Genomic DNA, 22,436 nt, shown 5'->3' on the forward strand with positions numbered 1-22,436 from the left:
CGCCCTGCACTGGTCCCTGTTGATTTGCTTATCTAAGCAGCAATTTGTTAGTGTGAGCTTAGAGCCAAGCCCTTGCAATGTCATGCTGCAAATTAGATATACCCCTTGACCATGTTTTCCACTCCATCTCAAGAGGTGGAAATTAGATTAACTGTTTCATTACCCCCCTAAGCAAGTCTGGGTTGTAGTTCCAAATTGAGCTAGATACAATGTTAAAATAGTGACAGCTTTCACACATTCAGCTCCATTAGTCAATGAAAGTGTTTGTAAAATTAGCTCCAATACTCTGTTTGAGGTGACACAATACAGGCCTACGCTGAAATAAACATTACTGAGTGGCTTCTATTGAATTCGCTGGGAGAAGAAAGCTGTGGGTACCTTCTCAGATGACATAAATCCAAAACATTTAGTTGCGGTGCGCCGCACTATAAACAACATTGTCTTGCTAAATTAAATTTTTTTTCATTATGTGTGTAGTAACCTCTGATCACCCTCCCCCATGCAGTGCACACATGTACACACGAACACGGGCACACAGAACCCCGAACTCTCTCATCGAGCTCTCCACTCACTGTTCTCTCTGTCTACCCTGCCTAAGTTTCCATGGAAACAGGAGGGGGTCTCTCCCAGGACTGAGACAGTTACTGCACAGTGCTGTGCTGAGCTGTGCACTAATGACATTTCAGAATAACTTTTCCTTCTTTTCTCAAGTCCTGCGGATCAACACTTACGTACTGGCCTGTAGAGAGGATGTACAAAGGTCTCGCCAATATGACGACTTCCCTTGTGATACGAGTAACAACATGGCGAGGATGCTTTAGATACGTGCACACAGTGGCTTCAAATTGTGAAGCTTTTTTCCAATTTATTTATTTATTTCTTACATCCAGGTTTCTATGATCTGTACAAAGCACTGCTGCTTATGGTGTGTAATGGTGTGGATACCACTCCTGAAATGTATATATTATAATCTCTATATATGTATTAACAATTGTGAATCTCAATTAAAGCTATAATCAAATAAAACAATCATCGTCCTGAACTACAACAGAAAGCCTGCAAGAATAAGTAGGTAGGTAGAGAGGTTGTTCCATAGATCAGGAGCTGCCACCTAAAAAGCTCTGTCACCTCTATTTTTGAGCGAGTGACATCCAAGAGCGGTGAGTTTGTAGACCTCAGTGCTCTGGTAGGAGTGTAGGCCCGTAAAAGTTCCGTTAGGCATGGTGGCGCCAAACCTTTGAGCCTCTTAAAAGAAAGTAATAACATTTTAAACTGGATCCTGAAATGGACTGGAAGCCAGTGTAGGCAGGCCACTACAGGTGTGATGTGATCACACTGCTTCTTTTTACTGGCATTTAGCCACGAGGTTGCGTATTTCAGAACAACTCTCTTGGTTACTGCTCTCTTCAGAGCACTCTGGGCTACTATAGAAACAGAGCAGCGCTACATGTTGGGCTCCATGGATGACACTCTCTCTTTGTAATGGGCTCATTCTGAGCCCAGAGTTGTCAGACGATTGCTCGCATAAAATGTTGCAGCATAATCTGTCACTGAGGCTGCTAGTGGTGGCCCGTGGTATTATTTTATGCAGCTCATGAGAGCACAGAGGATTCTGTACATTTCATTCATCCACAGTTCATGCCATACTGTGATATAGCAGTATGGTTCCAGCCATTATACCAGACTGAACATTTCTAACTGTGACAAATAACCGTTGTCAGCTGGTAACAACACAAAGCACAGAACATAACTGAATGACACAAAATTAACAAATGAGTGAAAATGCCATAATAAAGCCCAGTTCTGTGAGCAGACACATTGCAAACACTAACTAGGTGTCTGATGTTTTCAGTGTACCATCAAACATATGCTTGCTCCCTAAATTAGAGTGAGGTATCAAAACCACATGAACCTATGTCCTATGTCACTGGCTGCTCTCTGCCCAGCCTGGAGGTCACTGCAAACTCTCGGTACCTCAGCAGAGCTGGCAATATCATCAAGGACCACTCTCACCCCAGCAACCAACTGTTTGAACTATTACCGACAGGTCACATAAAACCAGGACAAACAGATTCAGGGATAGCTTCTTTCCCAGAGCTATCACCGTAGTAAATAAGCACAAAAACAATTGAACCTATTCCATACCGTCACTGTCATTATATTATGCTGCTATTCATACTGTCATTATATTAATGCTGCTATCCTGTATATATTGTACATACTATTGTTTGAGTACTTACGATTGTTTTTTTTGTACTTTTTATATTTTACATTTATATTTATTATTGAAACTTGCACCAAGGGAGTGGCACTCCAATTTCGTTGTACTCTGTACAATGACAATAAAGGCTATTCTATTCTATTCTAACTGAACTGAACCACAGTTTATTGTCAGAGCTAATTTAACACTGATGAAAATGATTATTAATCCTACAATCTAGTTCTCTTAATTGAACCCTTTAAATCGTACACACGAGTCCTTCAAGGTAATTTTCAAAAACAACATAGAAGAATTCACCAGTCCCCCGAGAGCGTGACTCATCAAACATATGGTATTCTTGGCTTTTCATCTGTGTGTCAGATGTTTTATTAATACACACCACCAAGCACATCACTCATAACAAAAGTGCAACACAACAGCCAGACATAATTATCCGCAGCCCAGTCCTCCGTGTGCAACGCTTCCTGCAGCTGTAACAATGGTGGATAATGATCCCTGCCCTATTTAGTTTAGGCAGCTCTTTCTACAGGAAGCAAGCCTGCAAATGGACTCTGGCTCTCAGACAGCATCTTCTAACCCTCAATGCATTAGAGACGCTAAGAGACACTCTGCTTTTAAGTGAGGGCTTCTGGGCCGCAAGTGCTGTGGGTCACTCATCAGAGACATTACACGGACATTGCTGTGTTGTAGCCACACTTCCTGCTAGGGCACACGCGGCGCTACTTCACACACAAACATGCACACGTACACCAAACAAACAGAAGCAGGCATGCACACTCTTATAGATAACATATTCCCTATCCTCACAACCCACTCACGAGCTTCTTTTTCTACAGAGAATCCAATCACAGGGAGAGATTTGGCCGTATCGCCCTAACTGGATTGTAGTAATCCCCTGTCTGACATGTTTTGGGGATGTGTGAGTGGGGTTAGGGGACATCATGCCAAGTTGAGCCTGGCTGCTGATGCAAAAAGTGTGAGAGAGATCTGAGCTGTCATTTGGACCCCTGCCTTCAGGTTTGATGATGGAGTACCACTTACAGGTCAGCCCACAGAGAGGGATAGAGAGAGTAATGTGGTCAGCGCTTTTAAGTTGGCTAGACTGCTGATTTTTGTCATCATCATTCAGTCACATTTTAGCCCTCTGTATCAGTTTGATCATCTCGTTTGTAATTTCTGTACTCATTTTTCAGGACACTGTTTACCGCTGTGTTCCCACTGCTTTCTTATCTGTCATCATATACACCCCCCATCCTCTTTCCAGGCTTCTTTATCTCCATGTTCTCATCTTGTTCTGTATCTCCTCCTCTTTAATGTTAGCATTCACAAGACACACCCCCTGATATCAAAATAATAGTGTTCAAAACATAAGTAGTCCTGCAGTGTGTATATGCCCTGCTGTTAGGGTAGTCGTCCAACATTACACAGATCCACTCTGCTTTCACATATTCTTTACAGGAGATTGAGAAGTAAATACATCACTGTCACATGATGCCCAGGAGATGTAGATATCTTTCTTCTTCTTCTGCATCAATTTAGACAGATATTCTTTCTTCGTTCTTTATGACTGTAATAAGACTTAAGTGTAGATATCATGAGGTTTAAAGCATCCAATAACTCGATGATGACTTTAACAGTATCACTTTATATTTTACTTTCAATGAGCAAGGCTTTCTTGTAATTTTTAAAAATGGTCAGACTTTTTGAAACTCTTTCCAAATTTTTCATTGGACATTACCTGCTTTTTCACTCATTCTCAGTCCAGTTCAAGTACCAGCCTCTTTTCAGTGGAATTTCTATTTGTTACGCCACTTTTACACTGACCTATGATCTTATTAAAGCGTAAACAAAGACACCAAACTCAAAGGATGGACCGGTGTTGTGTGTGCCAAATTTTAAATTGTATCTTTAGGCATTTTGTTACTGGCAGCGTCTTACAAAAATGTATCATTTGTTCCTATTTCTTTAGTGAATTTGTAGTTGAAAAATGCCAAAGATAACACAGTGTGACAGGTATAAAATAGTATTTTGGCACCAACACCAAAAAGCTATTTGCCAAAAACCTGGCATATTTTGGCATGTGCAGGGTGTCCTTAAAAAAGTTGAGGAAATTGAACAAGTGGAGAACAAAAGAGGAAAGCTTACAAAAAACACTATCTACAGCAGATAAATATTTATCTGAAAGCAATGTGAAACCATAAGAAATAGGAACAATACAGATCTGACATAGAACCTGAGAAATGCACATGGACCATCATTTGATTCATCTACTGTTCACTGGAAAAATGAGAAAAGGGTGGCTCTCAAGAAGGGAAGAGAAACAGGAAGAAAAGGCTGCCAAATTACACAAGAATTGAACTGAAAATCAGCGGGCAACAGGTTTACACCAAAGTTGATGTCAGTACATATGAGATCAGAAGAGATGCCCAACAGTGAGTGTCTGCACCCATCTGTAAAAGACGGTGGAGGCTCTGTCATGGTTTGGAGCTTTTCAGTCAGTGGTGTTGGGGATCAAAATTGATTAAATGAGGAAGATAGAAAAGTACCATCAGACTTTAATCCACCGCACAGTATCTGATTGGCAACAGCATCATTTTCAACATGATCAACGATCTTAAACACATTGCCAAAGCAGTAAAAGCATACCTGGATAGAAAAGCAAAGAATGGAACATAATGAGTCATGGATTTACCTCAAAGAAGAGCTTTGTATGTCCTTTAGGAAACATGGAGATGGCAAAATATAAAGGAATGAAGGGTGGCTCAAGAATTTTGCACACTACTTCACTCAGTTCCTTCAAATGCCTGTCACAGTGTGGGATCTGACAAAAAAAAAAAAGTGTTTGTGTGTGTGGATACTTCTCTCGCCATTCACGCTGACCACACTGATGTTCATTCTTCAGCCGGGCACCTGCTCTACTCAGAGAAAAGTTTCCTCGCTAATGAGTTTGATGTAGTGAGCTCATTAGCTATAACCTGAAGGGAGCTGTTCTGGCTGCATGACGGGTGGCCTATGCCAAGTGTGCAAAGCTTGGAAGTCTCAACAGCTGTGGCTGGAGAGAGCAGGGGCAGTGGGTGGCGGCAGGAAAGTGCAGGAACAGATGCCTGGGGCCAAGACCCTGAGAAAAGAGCTGGAACATGTTAGTGGGACCCGGTTAATCATTGTGCACTAGGTCCTTAGCTGTCTCTCTCAAACAATTTTGCAAAAGGGCTGGCTCACCTTGGCTATGAAGATCATACATGAACAAGTGTGTTATTAGCATAGGGGGTGATTTTTAACATTTTTTTGTTATGTGAAAAGATGCTTCTGAGAAAAAAGGCTTTGATAGAAAAAATAGAAATGCAGATATTTATTATATGTATAATTAATTGTGATATGTACATTCATGCATGCTAATGGTAGCTGTAATGAAATGTGAAATGCCCCATTTAATATCTAATGTGTCTCTAAAAAGTGCCAGGCAGCCCTGCTGAAATTCAAGTATGGCTTAGGGCTTGTTTCCCCAACATAAACACTTTGACTAGAAAAGTAACTTAAAAGCTACACTTCTCTCCCACATACAGTACAAGCATTACAGCTTTGCCATTTAGCCCATGGCAATCAACTATTAGTTCCTTCATATCTGCCATGGCATGCATCTGCCACTCAAAATTCAAATTTTGACTCTATGGCAATTTTATTTTTAAGCATCCATCCAGGCAGTGGCCTGTGTGGATCCTCAGTGCCACGGTATATAGATTACTGGACGAGGATGCGGGCAGTGGAGGCAGCCACCATTAATTAAAGTCCACAATGGTTCCTGCACTGAGAGTAACAGATCCATATACAAATTAATCACCCGGTCTGAGTCCCACAGTAAGGCCTTCCTTTTCCACAGCTTTACAGTCCAGTCATGTCCGCTGTTGTTTACCGTGCTCCAGATCGAGAATTAAACCTGAATGAGAGTGATAAATCATGTTGGGAAACACACATGCTCTCATTGCAGGTTTATGTGTTTGAGAGGCAAACAGAAGGAGAGACAGGGTGGCGGGGGGGTCGGAGCCTCCAGTCCGTTAATCAAGATCAAAAAGATGGTTACGATGTTTTTTTGGGAAGGGTGGCTAAAATGATAGAGGGGGCAACTATTTTTCTTTTCCTCACTAGTTTCTTTATGACCACTGCTTTATAGATAAAGGAGATTTATTATGGCAAACCCAAGGAAAATGGAGAGGATACTCTTAGGAATCCCAGATTAAACTACTAATAGACTAGCTGCCCTGTGATTAATGCATCTTATCATCTCTCATCAGTCATTCTAAATGAAGAAAATCCTGACCCTGTCCAGATGGATAACACTAATTAGGTTAATTTCTTCATCAAAACATTTTCAAATGGGTCTTCTTTGCATCTTTGTGGTCCTGTAGGACACACAGTGCCTTTTGGAGGCTAATTGTTTACTTACCTCAAAGTAGCTGTAGCAAAACAATAACTTATTCTTCCTGTATCTTCATTTTTAGGTACCATCTCCATCAACACCCTCCGCACTGCCTACACAGCCCCTGGAGAAAGTGAGATCCTGGACTTGGATGACAACCTGTACCTCGGGGGTTTACCGGAGAATAGAAGGGGGTTGGTGTTCCCCACCGAGGTGTGGACTGCACTGCTCAACTATGGCTACGTAGGCTGCATTCGAGATTTATTTATTGACGGACAGAGTAAAGATGTCAGACGGCTGGCTGAGATCCAGAAAGCTGCCGGGGTCAAGCCCTCCTGCTCTAAAGAGCCTCCCAAGCAGTGCTTGAGCAACCCCTGCCAAAACAATGGGATCTGTAGAGAAGGCTGGAATCGCTACGTGTGTGACTGTTCTGGGACTGGATACCTGGGTCGCTCCTGCGAAAGAGGTAAAACTTTGTCTCATTTTTTCTACCCAGCTGTTAGACTGCTTATAATTTCTTTCTCTTAGGCGTAATCTTTGCCAGTGTAAAATGTTGATGATGCTGCACAGCGACCTCACCATGCATTATCTTCTGATGTAGGGATGGGATCATAAAAGTGTGAATATAATTTACATCAAAGAAAAGGAAAAGATTGGTTTAATTATATCTGCCATGGATGTAGTATTCTTTGTCTTTCAAGTTCACGTTGAACAGTGTCAACACACAAAAGCCTGCAGGTGGTCTTTTTGTTATCCAGGCTTATGGTTGAACATCGCCAGCTCTCTAACAGCAGGTTGGTGGTAATTTAAGGCAGGAGAGAAATTGCGGGAGGAGACCGACAGCAACAGAGAAGCAGGCAAAATGAGTCAGGATACGGAGGGTTGATGTTCGAGTATGTTGAGTGGCAGGTGACTGATGCACCACCGAGACACTGCTGGTCACGTCCACCATGCACACTTGCCTGTAAATTGGCTGTCTTCTGCAAACCATTTGCCTCATCAAACCACTCGCTCATGACCAGACCTGGTGCAGAATACTTATCCTTCTGTCCTCCAGAGAAGAGAAATAGGAGAAGTGAGTGTCACACCATGAAACTTTAGGCCTCTATGTCTGACTTACCCCTGATTCTGCAGGAATTTGTCTTTTTTTTATTTATAGCTGATCACTGAGAAATTAAAAGAACATTTTTTGTTCTGAACTTTCTGACTAGTGTTTAAAGTTGATAGGGTCGCAAATTATACTAAAAAAATGAATAGTCACATATTTGTCTGATAAAAAGCTATAATTGCTTGAACTTAGCCCTGAGAAAATCTTCCAGAACTGCCCTTAGTACTCTAAAGCAGATTCTTTTCTTCCTGTTTTAGTATTTTGCTGTATTTCTGCAGCTAGCTGAAAGCAACGGAGTACAAGAATTTTTTCTGTGCTATAAAATGTATGAAAAGAATTTCAGGTGTATCTTTAAGGAATTGTGAGATTAAACATTTCTGCATGATCAGCTTTAATTTGCTGATCTTTTTGATCAATGTACTTTCCTTTTATCCACACAGTGAGACTAAGCAAATACATTTTTTCCAATTTATAGTTCTTTTATTAAGGAGAACTGCAATATTAAGAAATCATAGGATATTTCCATATTGGTTGAATGAATTCATAGCTATATACATATAATCATCACAGATTCTAACCTGAAGCAGTAGACTATATATTGGCGTGTTAAGGGATTTATATTGCAGCAGCATGCATAGTCATGAAATCTCAATGGTGCAATAGTAGCAAATGCATGAAAGCATTTAACATATGCATAATCAAGGCAAATGTCAAAAAAGTGCCCAAGCATGTGACACTGTTATCACAGCGTGATGCATCTTCGCCGAAACAGGAACAGGTTCTCTCATCTGAAAAAAAAGAAAAAAATCCGCTGCGGTTGGAACGCACCACGTCCCACACAGTTACATGTGTCAGCTCCACACGTGCTTTTGCTATTCCTCTGTGCTGAAGTCACTTGCTTCATGAAACAGTATTACCAAAAGTAAAGGGATGTTGTATAGTTGGAACTCTGTTTAGTGTGTGTTTTAAACGGATCTATTGTGAAATGTAAAGTTATCTGAAGAGTCACAGCTTGTCTTTTTTAACCATAACTTGTATGTGGACAGTGCTTATCTGTTGTTTTCTCTCTAACCTCTACTTGTTAGTCTTCTTAGGGCAGATGCACCAAATGTTACGGTGATGCAACGCTTCTAGAACCAGTATAAACGTTTCTATGGTATTTTAAGAAGTGCAGCATCGATAGAAATGACACAAAGTGTGCCAGTTTTTGTAAAAAATAAAAAGTATCAGGAGCAACATGTTTCATCCAAGCCCCACCATTCAAAGGCTACATGGCAAAGGTTCCTGACCTGGTTCCTGTAGTTTTCTTGCTTTGGCTTTGTGATAAATGCTTCCTGTCCATAACGACTTAATTATGAACACTGTTTACACATTAAAACTGACTGGGAAATGAATAAGGCATCAGAAATTAGTCAAGTAGTCATAAGAAAATTTGGAGTAGTCATTTAAAAACCTTAATTTTGAAAGAAAAGGCAACTATATGTGTTTCTTTTAGTTTTTGTTTTTTATTCTTTTAATATTGACCCAGTCTTCTAGCAATCGTCTGACTCGGGAAGGCAATTTCTGGTGTGAGTCTTGCCACTGGAGTGGCGAGGGAGTAAGTTATTATGTCCACAAACCAACCACCCCCCACCCCCTGCCTTCCCACCTACATATACACACACACACACACACACACACACACACACACACACACACACACACACACACACACACACACACAAAACCTTGAGTATAAATGGATGACGCTGATTTATAACTCCAACTGCACTTTAGAGATGCTAATGATACTGATGGAAATCTGGCAAATGGCACAAAAACAAAATGATACAAAAGCACATGACACTGTTGTGAAATGAGGCTTGTTTAGTCACGAACGTCTTGAAGGTATGTGGCACGTGTTGCGAATGCAGTGTTTTAGTTAGTTCTGAGGCAGGAAATTACTATTTGATTTAAAAAAGGGAGCAAAAAAAGCAGAAATAAAATTTAGTGTAAAAGAAAATAATTCGATTTCCATATCTGATGAACGTGTCAGTGAGGCTTGTCTCCGCGCTACTTTGATTTTCCACATGTGCACGTCGGTTTTAGCTAATGAGTTGACAGGAATTAGGACACAGTACATGAGGGAGGTGGAGTGGGCAAGGGATACAGATCGTTTCTCTTCAGGAAGATAATTACTTATTCAGAGAGCGTTCTTGGGTCCAGAGATATAATCCAGCCTGACTTTGCTCTGAAAACAAAAACAAAAAGCTGAAACAGTTCCACATTAAGAGACTGCGTGTTGCAAAGATTTCCTCCACCGTGACCTTCTGTACTCTCTTTGAACACCAGAGCCGTGTTCTGGCGTCTCGGCTTCTCCGTCCAACTCTCATTTTCTGGCTGTCTCTGCACTTGTGTATGAGACAGGCATTAGCGAGAGTGTGAGTGGGAGCAGTGGTACAGAGGATGGGCTCTGGCGTGCTGCCAGCTGTTTTGAATGCTCCAGATTGCCTCTGCACTGGTAGGATGAAGCAGGCACCAGCAGGCCGAGGAGCTGTCAAAAGAATTACCCCAGCTCTCACTTATCCATGCATGGTGTACCACCCGGTGGCAAAATACAGCTACTGCATATGGCAGAGGAGGAGGAGGACGACAAGTAAAAGGAGCAGGAGGTGGATCTTCGGAACACAGCCACGGAGCTATTCGCCCTATTTTGAGACATTTTAATTAAGCAGACAAAGCAATTTTCCCCCCTTGCATCCCAAATGTCTTCCCCTTCATTGTTCCTCCAGTTGCTAATTAGCCCAAATATTAGTCTTGCAGTGTGAGGCTAAAACAGCCTCCCAGATGGTGTGGTAGGTGTGTTGTAGTACATGCACATATTCCCTAATGAGATTTGACATGCTGGATTCCAGCACTGACAGCACCTGCATCATTTCACAGTGGCTGCAGCTGAACGTGTGCTTCAACATACCCGCAATGGATAAGCTCGGTGCTGAAGATCAGTGTACAGATCGATACATGAGTCTGCTCATTGTACACCAGACATACCTAACAACTTGCTGATTTGCAGTGTAGAGGCTTTGCACTGTGCTTTTACCAATAGTGATGCTATTAGTTCAAAATATATATTTAAAAAAAACTGTATAAAATATAGCAGCCTTACAGCTTCAGGGTACTCTTAAGGGATATATCATTAAGTAGAGCCTTGAGTCTACTGCAGTATATTATTGCCAGCATGTACTAAAGGTGTCTAATACCTTGCTCCAGAGCATAGTGCACAACAATACAATGCATTAACTACTTATGTAAATTAGTGTAAATAAAGAAAAACTCTGTTCTTTGAGAACATTTATTGCTTTTCAGAGCATAAAGCCATTTGCCATCGGTCCAAAGCAAAAGCCAAGAGGTGCAGAATGCTATTGCATAATTGAGAAAAGCCCTTAAAGGAGAATATGGCTGAGCGTTAGCATTAAAGCATGTTTTAGCCGTGCCCTTTGACAGCACACTGTGTTAGTCACCATTCAGCACACTTGAATCTAGTCATAATTAGAGAGAACCGGTTGTCCCGCGCCCTTAAGCGATGGACATACATGTGTAGAAAAGTGAAAAACATGGAAGACGCGTGACTGTACGAGCGCTGGGGGTCCATTTTTTCGAGGAAAATGTTGAGGAATAGCTCTGGCTGAAAGATTTTGATAGCGCAGGATAGACCTTGAGAGATGAGCTAATTGTCCTAACATTCTCGACCGGCTGAAAGATTTTGATAGCGATCGAATGCAAAGCTGTACTACTTGTAGCTTCCATTTCATAATGCAAGAGCTGAAGTTGCATATTATCCCAATCTCAGCTGATCTATTTTCCATCTTCGCTCTCATTTCATAGCTCAGATAATGTTGCCGTATGGTCACAGGGCAGCAGATGTGAAGCTGGCCCATGATGCTGCTTCCTCTCTGTGCATACACAGAACATTGTTTCCCTGTCTGAAGAAATCCACTCAGCTTGTAACTTGTTTCCACACTTTTAATAGCCAGTGTGTCTCTTTCGTGGATTGTCTATACTTGGGTTCAAAGACGGCTGCGGTGAAGAAGACATGAGCTGCCTTGAATTATTTATCATATCTCTGAGCCATTTCCTCCTGTTTATTATGGATGTTGAACACAAATTTTCCAAAAGCCTTTTGGCAGTTGTTTTCTGGCAATTTTTGAATTGGGTTGAGTCTGGTGCCCCGATACTGTGGGACATCACAATCCTGTGGCATGCAGCTGACAGCTCAGCCTTCCTGCAGAGTCTGCTCTCCTCGGGGGGAGAAAGCAGGAAGAACTGTGTGCCTGTCTGCCATTACCCCACCCCTTGTTAGTAGTACAGGCTTGTTTGTTACTTCTCTGAAAGTGCCCCAACGCCCCCTCAAATCGCTACTTGTTTTCTTGTGAAAATCAGAAAAGAATGTTGCATTGAGCTTTACAAGACAGAAAATGAATGCTTGGTTTAGTTTGGTATGCTCCATCTCCCCTCTGACAGCCTCCTGTTGGGTTGGCACAGACAGAAGCTCCGGCTTCAGTCCTCTCAATTTATTTTGATATTAAACATGGGAGTGCCATTAAAAATGACTCGGCTTGCAGGATTGGATTTTTGACAGGTCCTCACTTTGCATTAGGTAATGATTCCCTCACATGTCATCCTCCATTTTTTCCATATCTGTATTCTGGAGCTTTCTTATTTATGACATTTTAGATAGTCCCTTATATGAATTTCAGCAAAGGTGACATCTTGGATGAAATGCAATATTTACTCCAGCTGTGATTAATTTTATCCTCCTATCCAGTGTGGGGAAAAAAGCTGAAGATTATGCAGATGAGGGAAATGTGAAATGTCTTTCCTTTATAAGGGAGCTTGCATAGATTACATTTAGCAAATGATTCATTTTTCTTCACCCTTAAGGAGACACAATGCTTTACAATTTAAAGGAATATATTAACAAGTTCTCAGCATCATCGCTGCATGTGTTTATTCTTTAATGTGTTGTTTCGTGCAAGCATAATGGATCTTGTTTCAGAGCGAGGTGCTAATTCTTTAGTAAGAATTCTATACAGGTCAGCACTCTGAGCTTCCACTCATTGTGCAGCAGTAATACATTTTTGCCATGAACCTAAACAACAGACAGTTGCTGTTAATGGACACTACAAAGCATAATTAAACACTGAGGGGGACTTTTTTTTTTAAAGTTCAGATACTTTTCCTGCAAGTATCGGGACCAGGTGCAAGGTGGTATAACAGAGACACATTTTTCAAGTATTCGAGAAGCTTGAACAGTTGCTCCGCTTTTTCCCTGGCATTGGCTAACAGTTTCCAAATGTAGCTCTTTGCTTTAGCTGCCTGGCAGGGAGCAGACAGTTTAGCAGTGGGAGCTCGTTTGTCACACGCTCCTGTCATCTGCATCATACCCCAGGAGGGCGTGGAGAAATTGGATTTGGGTGAGGAATGTGACGGAGTTATCCCAGGGGATGGATGTGACATTGGCTCTGTGTGACGAGGAAGTGGTGATGAGGTGGTTTGTGTATACTGGTACCCTATCACCCGCAACAGTCTCCATCTCCCGTCCCTCAGTCTCACCTTATATCTGTCTGGCTCAACTCTGCAGCTGCAGTAATGGCTTTGTTATTGGGTTATGGTTTAGTTACACTACCGGAAATGTTGTTACAACCTCCTGCCAGCGTTAAACAATCTCCCCAGCATTTCTCCAGACGGCCCGCTTAATGCTTTGAGTAAATGCAGTCACCCTGAGCAGAAGCTCGATATTCAAGGTCCATATACTATTACAATTCTGTCATCGTTAGTGTTTTTTCCCCTCGGTCAATACCAATTTCTCCTTTCATGGTTTGCCACTATTACATTGCAAATACAAAATACTTGTGGATGCCACTTGTTATGTAGGAGAACTTGGACTTTGAGTTTCTTTTATTTGTTTGTCACGAAGGCTTCATTTCACCTTGGACCGTGTTTTTTAAGCTTAATTATTATCCAAACATGTACTTGCCACTGACTCCGTGATCGAGTCCACCAGCTGAATTGGCACGGGGAAGACAGGAGTCAGTCTTTTGGAGAGAGTTTGGCTTGCTGTCAGCTGTAGTACACAGCAAAATGCGACGCCAGACTTTGACAAGTCTTTACACACTGCTTTTGGGTGACATATCTGGGCACATGCCATTTAACAGTCACTTACTCAGCAAGTTTTTATATTGTATTTATATTTCTAAGAGACTAATTCTAGGATTCATCAGCAGTCAAAATGACTCAGTGTTTCTGCTGTCTGTGAGGCAAGGTAGCTCTAAAAAACCAAAAAAGCTCCCGTCTAAGAAATAGACCCAGACACGCTGACTGTACTTGTCTCTGTTCTGTTGAGTTATATGCTGTATTCATTCCTCTTTTACATGACTGGATATTATTACATTTAATGCACTTGTTTCATCAAAACTGAAAGTCGCGACATTAAATAATATCCGCAATAAGGGCATCATTTTAAGCTGAGCTGACAGGCCCGGTCATTGCATTACCATAAAACTGTTACGGTCTATTTTACCAATCACATATCTTTTTTTCTCTCTGCAGAAGCGACCATCCTCAGCTACGATGGGAGCAAGTTTATGAAGGTCCAGCTACCGGTGGTGATGCACACGGAAGCTGAGGACGTGTCTTTGCGGTTCCGCTCCCAGCGAGCCTATGGCATCCTAATAGCCACCACATCTCGGGACTCTGCTGACGCTCTGCGAATTGAGTTGGAGAGCGGCCGCGTCCGGCTGACTGTCAACTTAGGTAATGCCTTGGATACACACGCTGCGGCAGATAAGTCAAATTAAGCTAGAAACCGCTTTTAAGGGAACATAGCCATATACATACTCCTGCTCTCCCACACACACTCGGAGCAATTGGTCTTCTTTTTATATATATATTGAATAGAAAGAGATGGTGTAAAGACTTTCAATGGCAAGACTCTGCGGCTCTTTGCTCACTGCCAGTCGAGCACACGGCCAGCAATGCCCAGCAGGGAATGCTCACTGCGTGTACCGTCAACACACTCAGATCATCTTAAAATGTGCAGCTTACAGTGCAGACACTGCTGTATTCTGTATTTCCAGTTATAATTCATACCAGGAAGCTAATAATTCTTCTGAGGATGGGGGCATTTATAATATTTAGGCATTGCCTAATGTGAAGCAGTCCTTATTTGGGGCCAATAAATACCCTGCACACTTGTTCTTTAATCACTTTATTTAGAAACACTTTTATCATTGTGGGAGGAATGCATGGTCGTGCATGAATATGCGGCTGTCTTAAATGAGTACAAAGAAAGACACACTCCACCCTCCACCCCTTCCTCTCGCGTGCCTACAGCAAAAACGGAAAATTGAGGACAAATGAAAGAAACACATTTCGTTTTTTTGTGCGCGCGAGTGTGTGCACATGTGCTTATTTGCTCAGAATAGAATCCAATGATGCCTGTGAAAAGTTTGATATCTCTCAAACAGAGCCTCGGCGCACAAATGATAGCCATCTATTTCTCCTTTCCACTGGCTAAACAGAAATGGGCTCCCTAAGCGGAGCCGTTTAGCGGTGCATGCAAAGTAGACAGCCTGTGTCTGCTGTCAACCACAAGGAAGCATGTGTCCCACCATGGAAGACAACAGCGCCACACACTGACAGCGCTGACAAGTCATATTACTGCGACTACAAAAAGATGCCCTCTGATGAAAACAACAGGCTACGGAGTTTTGTTTTCTTTTGGATTATCTTTGACACATTTCAGGTTTTTTTTTTTTAGTTTGTCTGTCAGGTTCAGTCCTCTATGCCTGCCTTCCTTGTCCCTCCTTCAAAAAGCAGAGCATTCCCTGTAAGGGTAGGCTCGTGTTGGTCTCTGGCTGTTTGCGACCACTTTTCTGCTGCGGTTGACAACACATGACAAGCAGGGCCAAATGGGAAGCAGGGGAGGGAGTTCGATCTGGGTCACCTTTCTTAGAGCTCGACACAAACTTAGCCTTAAGAAAGAAAAGAGGCGAAGCAGAATTCAGGAACAGTAGTGGGAGTAGAGTAAGATTAGCTGGGTATTTAGTACAGGAACGCCAAGTTAAGTTGTCACAGTAGAATCAAGATAATTATTTCTTGTTACCGTCAAAGAAAACAGCTGTGTAGTGTAGACTAAAGAAGAGCATTTAGATATTTTACTTAATAAAAATGATCCACATCCCAATTTAAAATACTAAAATCAATACGGTGAAGAAGTCTTCATTTAATATCCGCATCGAAAAATGCACTTATGCAGAATGGATGTTTTAAGTATGCTACCACATGAAATATGAATGTATGAATCGCATATACAACACTAGAATAGAGTAATAGGGTAGAAATGAATCTGCTTTATATGATACAAGGAGGTTTTATATAACCTGACTAGATTTTTATTATCACTAAAATGTGCATGAAATAAAAAAAAAAAGTTAAATGGCTCTTAGTGGAATAGATGTTATTTTATTGTGTTATTATCATTAGTGCAACATCATTCAGCATCATAATATTGGCTAAGGTGGAGCTAATTTTACTTGCTTACTAAAAAGTGGAATATTTTGAAGTAGGGAAACGGGATACAAAAGTAAAGTATCTCAAACTGAGCTTAGGAAGCACTCGAGTACATATAATTAATGACTGTTTTTTCCCTGCTGTTGGAAAAATAAGAATACCATTTAATTTTGAATTTTAGCTTATTGATATTAGTTAACGATATAACATTGATAAGTCAAGTAACAAAGTAGCAAAAAGGGACAGTGCTTTAAAGTTGTCTTGCACGGGAGACACATGGGGAGAGAGTTGGTATACCTTCCAATTGGCCCTGCATGACCCTGACCAAAATCTGAGGCTCTCATAAGAAAATAATATTAAAAAAGAGAAAGAATTTATCTTGGTGTATGTAAAACATATTTCATAGATAAACATAGCACTGCCATGTAATTAAACATCAATTCTAATGGTTAGGTGAAAAATGTGTTCCTCTGAGAGGCCACACTGCAGCACTTTCACAAGTTTGCTGCGCATTAGATCACGTTTGAGAGCATCAGATGAAGGACAGTGTCCGTGTGTGTGTCCCCAGAGGGGTGGACTGTATGCTTTAATGATGTCTGCAGCTGTAACGTTGAAAGATGAATTTATCTCTCATCTATTCTTCCCCATCTAGATTGTATCAGGATTAACTGTACCTCCAGTAAGTTACTGTTCACCTTTTCTCTTCTTCTTCTCTTAACTCTTAACTGTCCTTTCAGTCCCTAGAAGTGTTGTTTATAAACATGCTTGCTTTATATTTTGCAACTGTTAAAAAAAAAATGTAGCTATGATGTTAAAAAACATACTGAAATCTGACTCGCCCCTTGCATTGACATTGTGTGTCATCATACCAAATTCCAGCTGTTGGAAAATAAGAAATTCCTGGAGAGATGGAGGGAGGCTTGAATTAATTACAAACCCAAATATAATAGTCAGCTGTGATTCTACACACTGGGTTGTTTCTAATTAATGAACCTTTTCACTCACTGACATAAAACACGAGGCAGGTATTTTGCACGATTTCTCAGTCTTCTTCTTGCTTTCCTTTTTTTCTTTCTTCTTCTGCGTTTCACGGCGGTTGCAAATTGATGAGGCCATTCAAAGCACAGAGGAAATACAGAGTGTGATTTTATTATTCTCATTAACCTGCCTCACAGAGCAGAAAGAAGGGGATGGAGAGGGAGGGAGAGAGAGCAGATCTTGTTTGTGGGATTCGCTTTGGATGTGTGTGTGTGTTTGTGTATGTGTGCGCTTGAACAAAGAGGTTACATTGCAATATTTTGGGAGGTAAATATCCTTGACATTTATTATTCAGGAACAGTGATGAATTAATAATTACTTCTCTGGATCGTAATACACCTTTTTTTCCCTGTTTAATGATTCTGAAGTGGCAGACGCTCTTGGTATCGGCACATAACAACAGAAATACCCAAGTTTAAGCTCCATAACAGTGGGCTGGAGACTGCCACATACTGTATAGAAGGACAAACTGTTCCCTGAAACCAAGAGTGTTAGGTCTCTTTGTGTGTGTTTGTGTGTGTGTGCGTGTGTGTTACAGTAGCTGAAGGTCATTGACTGATGAAGAAGTGGAGACTTACACAACAAAACGCCTCTGCACAGAATCACATGATGTGACCTCTAGACATGTTTCTGTGAGCCAGCCCTTCTTAACACCTTTCTAAATGCTAAATAGCATTGTTTGTGCTTCTTCAATGCATCCCTTGTTTGTGTATGCAAATAAATAGCTCTAAGCTCTAATTCCCCCAATCCACTGCTTTAAAAGGTCATTCTTGGTTTAGTGCGAAGACATAATCATCAGCTGTTATGCTAATATTTGCGTTTTTGATTTATTTCTCTTTTTCCTCTCAGTCTGAAATATTCTTAACACTTTATTAATATTTATCAGTGTATTTATTTTAACATTGTAAATGCACAAATCTTTTGAGATCTATCCATCATGTAAAATTGAGCAGGGAAGGATAATCCTTTAAACTGTGGAACTGCTTAGTGCTAGAAAGTAAAGAGCCATATGGCAGGTAAAATGGTTAATGTAGTTGTTAGCTAAATAAATAATGTAAACTAAAGCATGTACAATGTTAATCTGAATTCATTTGGTTTTTTTTATGTTCCCTATTCTTTTTAAAATAATAGTGCCATATGTGCAGATTAAAGCAATGTTTATATTGGCATATAAGCTGTAAATGTGCTTAAGCTTAGAAGAAAAGTAGTTTGATTTTGTTAATGTAACGTTATGCTAAAGGCAAAATGTTTGAGTAAAAGAAAAAGAACAAGACGGGGGACAGCAAGCCTTCCTTTAATAGAGCCAGACCTGATTGTGTCACAGGAAAATGTTTAATTGAAGTTCTTGGAAAGAACTTTGCTAAGCCAGTGCGTTTCCACTTATGAAGAGTTAGCATTTAATTCAAAATTTTTTTTCGCTTGTTATTTTTGTCCCCTTTTTTTCTATGTTAATTAATGTGTCTTGTCAGGCGCTGCGGCTCCGGTCAGCTTAGTGGATGAAGAATTTCAACACCGACTCAAAGAACACATCACTGTCAATTAGGGACCTAGGCTCCCTGGGGCTGCCCAGAGCTGTCTGAAGAAAACACTGCCACTTCGACTTAAACAGTATTAACAGGCACTGAGTGACAACAAGCTGAAAATATGAACTAGAAATATCTTGTGACAGATTGGCTTTTTTGGTCTGTGAGTCCGCTCTTCTATTATTTATTAGCTTGGACTGCAGAAAAGTCACAGTTTAGACCAGGATATGGTGATGAGGGCACCTTAGCGTAATGTGATCATTCACTTCTGATCTTCTTTAGCAGCATTGCAAGGTACTTTTTCCTCTTGTTAGTCACAACGTTAGTCTTTGTTGTGGCTAATTTAATTTAAATGAGGAGATTGTTAAACACAGATGCGACACCTGTTTTCTTGTTAGAAATCATCATATGTTGGAGAGTGATGTAAGGGGAGCATGCATGCATGCATCCTGCATTCTCAGCCAAATGACTCGCACCAATTTCTGGCATCTACATTCAGAAAAGTAATCAAACTACTTCATTATAGCTCAGCTCTCATCTTACCATAAAGAATAGGAATTTCAACTAGAGTTTAATGATATTCACTTATATTTTATGCTCAGAAAGGTAAAAGGAGGGTATAAATCTGGCAACAAGTAAAGGCAGAGCTGTTCAGGAGGACTTTGGGAACAATAATAGTGTAAATGAATTAATCTGAAAATAAAAAGAGGGCTATATAAAATTACTGGAGTGCGTAGTGTAGTGTTTTCTAAGAAAAGCAACAAGCTTCACATTCTTATTAATTTATTCGTTGCAATATTCTTTAAATTAAGGAGCTAATTTTAATAAAGTTCTTGCAGGATTCTATAGCTTCTTAAATTAAGGGAAATAACTAACATCCTTTGAAATTAACAGTGTAATAGGGACTTTTCTGTCATGGGAGGAAGTACTTAATATGACATGATTAACCATGTCATTTATTGCTAAACAGTGCTAGTCTCAGTAACGTCGTGGCAATTTGAGCCTTTCAGTATTTAGCAGTTTAACATGAATTCGAAAACAAATCATTTATCATTTTAATAATGTTTCACCTCTGCTTGTACAAAAGCATTTTCACTGTAGCATTGTTGTTAATGCAGCAAAGTGGTTAGATAGCAGGTTCTGTAGCGAGGTATCCTGCTAAAGCTTTCCCTGTCGTGTTGATCTGGTTTTGATATCTCTGTTGATGGTAATCCGGTGTAGTGGCCTGCTGCTTGGTCAGTGACTTCCTCTTTCCCCCACCTATGTGAGTCACAGTGTCGGGGCATGCAGCACCAGTGTCCGAGCTGTCATCCAGCCTGCCAGAGCTGACTGACTGGATAATCACATCTTCTCATGCTGCCCTGTGCCACACTTCTTCACTGTTCCCTTGGGTCTAAAGTCAGTGAGGCAAGGAGAGATCACTGTAGATCCATCACTTTAGATAGATCACCGCCTGTGAGGGCACTAGAGAGCGCTGACTGGACTAAAAGCCCCTTAATGTCTGGCCAGCAGCTGTTGGTTTGGACCACAGATTGTACTAAAGGCAGAAAACAAAACAGGTCCAGCAGTAGTAAATGCTATGTAGGATTGTGCTTTTTGATATGACTGACCTCTTTTCCTCTTGCCTTTCTTTTCTTCTTGGAGAGCAGCAAGAACAGAATGATAGAAGGCAAAGATCAAGCACGCTTTCAAGTCCAACTCCATCCCATTATTTCATATCTCTCCTTCTTAATCCCTCGCCGGTCGTCTGGTCTCAAGCCTGCCCCGGTGTTTGGTGCTTACAGAGCAGAACTGTGTCTCAGATTGAGTGTGTCCCAGTACTTTGGAACCCTCAGATTTGCATACACATTGCAATGGAGCTTTGAAGATTGCAGAAAAGCAGGAAATAAATAGCCATAAATGGTTCAGGCGAATGAACCTGGAACCCATCTGAAATGCACCGAGCAGTATAGGCAAGCTGTCCAGAGCCTAGGGGTTTTAATACCGTCACTGTGGCACAACCTCATTGGGCTATTTTTTTGGTTATGTGTGCCTGGCAGGGGAACATCAGAGCTGTATAGCAATTCAAGATGATCTAAGAAAGGCTGTATGAAAAAATAATATGCTGCCCTAGTTGGACCAATGTTGGAATTTCCTAATGGAGAAATGTATCCTGGAGAGACTTATTATTCTTCTGATAAGATCACAGAGATTTGGTGCAGTTTCTCTGATTTTAGCTCTCATTCTTAATCTCCCCTTGAGTTTCTGGCACAGGGGTTCTCTACAAACCCATTAATGACTGCAAGCAATAACACATATGACATGCTATCATATAATATGCTGATTTCAGGACTGGATGACAAAATAATCAGAATATTTAAAATGTTTAAGTGATATTATTAGTAAGCAACGTGTTTCTAAAGACAGGAAGATGTGTAAAATATACATTTTAAACAGAATTTCATGCACATGATGTTTCTAATAGATGGAAAGTCTGGATGTTGCATTCATAAATGTGTATTTTACCCCTGTATCATTTGCTTGCATCATCACCCTCTGTTAATAAGCTGGGTGGCTCTTCTCAGAAGTCAACAGATGTGGCATTTCTGATTTTCAAAAATAATTTTGGAAAATATTGGACTCATCACACAGCTTCACCTCACTCCACCATAAATGAGCTTTGGCTGATTGAAGGTGTCGTGTGTCCATATTTGCATTAGTTGTTATAGAAATAACCTTTTTAGGTGTAGTTTGTGCCTGCTCCAGTATTTCTAAAATGTGATGCTAGCATCAAACACTTTAAAATTATATACAGCTTTGTGCTAAAATCTTTAGTCGCCCCTCATTTCTTTATATTTTTTTTGAAGTGAACGACCACTTTGAAACATGAGCAAACATACATAGAAATATAATTTGGAGTTTGTACAATTCTATCAAGCTTGAAAGTCAGTATTTGCTATGATCACCTTTATTTTTCAACGCAGCCTGAACTCTCTTAGGCAAGCTTTCTCGTAATTTCTTTGAGTAGACTTCAAGACATGTTCTCCAGGCTTCTTGAAGGACATTCAAAGCTCTTCTTTGGATGTTAGCTGCGTTTTTGTTCTGTTCTGTGATTCAATGTTGAATCCGGGCTCTGGGGACGCCAATCCATTACTGATAGTGTTCCACTGTGTGTTTTCCTATCCAGATATGCTCTACTGCATTGGCAGTGTATTTAAGATTATTGTCATGCTGAAAGGTCATTGCCAATCAGGTTCTTTTCAAGATGGTTTTGCATAGTGGATCAAAATGTACTTATCTAAACACCACTGGCTAAAATGCAGCCATGACCAAGCCTCCACCGTGTTTTACAAATGACTGTGTTGTAGACACATAAAGATATTGATTTGAACCAAAAGTGTCAAATGTTGGTTCATCACTCCATAAGACATTTTCATTAGTAATTTGGCACACCTCAGCCTTCTCTCCCTGTTTCCCTTCCTTAAGACTGGCTTCTTGACAGCCACCCTTCCACTGAGTGCATTTCGAACCTTTGGCAAACAGTAGATCCATCTGTTGAAGGGCCAGATGCATCTCTCTGATCCTGTGTCAGGTCTTTGCTGG

General features: G+C 40.8%; 1 protein-coding gene across 29 annotated transcripts in view; it reads left to right on the forward strand.

Annotated features, from left to right (window-relative positions):
* Positions 1-22,436, forward strand: part of LOC101465380 (neurexin-1a) — a 266,869-nt gene that overhangs the window by 97,390 nt on the left and 147,043 nt on the right. For 18 of the 29 annotated variants that reach the window (XM_076891760.1, XM_076891759.1, XM_076891762.1 and 15 more), the window contains 3 exons: positions 6,718-7,101; positions 14,332-14,535; positions 16,946-16,972. In XM_076891760.1, coding sequence (XP_076747875.1) covers positions 6,718-7,101; positions 14,332-14,535; positions 16,946-16,972 — 615 coding nt within the window. The remainder of the gene's footprint in view (positions 1-6,717; positions 7,102-14,331; positions 14,536-16,945; positions 16,973-22,436) is intronic. The other 11 variants (XM_076891765.1, XM_076891776.1, XM_076891778.1 and 8 more) reach the window with 1 other exon arrangement.

This window comes from Maylandia zebra, linkage group LG13 (assembly GCF_041146795.1).
Source record: "Maylandia zebra isolate NMK-2024a linkage group LG13, Mzebra_GT3a, whole genome shotgun sequence".
NCBI lineage: Eukaryota > Metazoa > Chordata > Actinopteri > Cichliformes > Cichlidae > Maylandia > Maylandia zebra.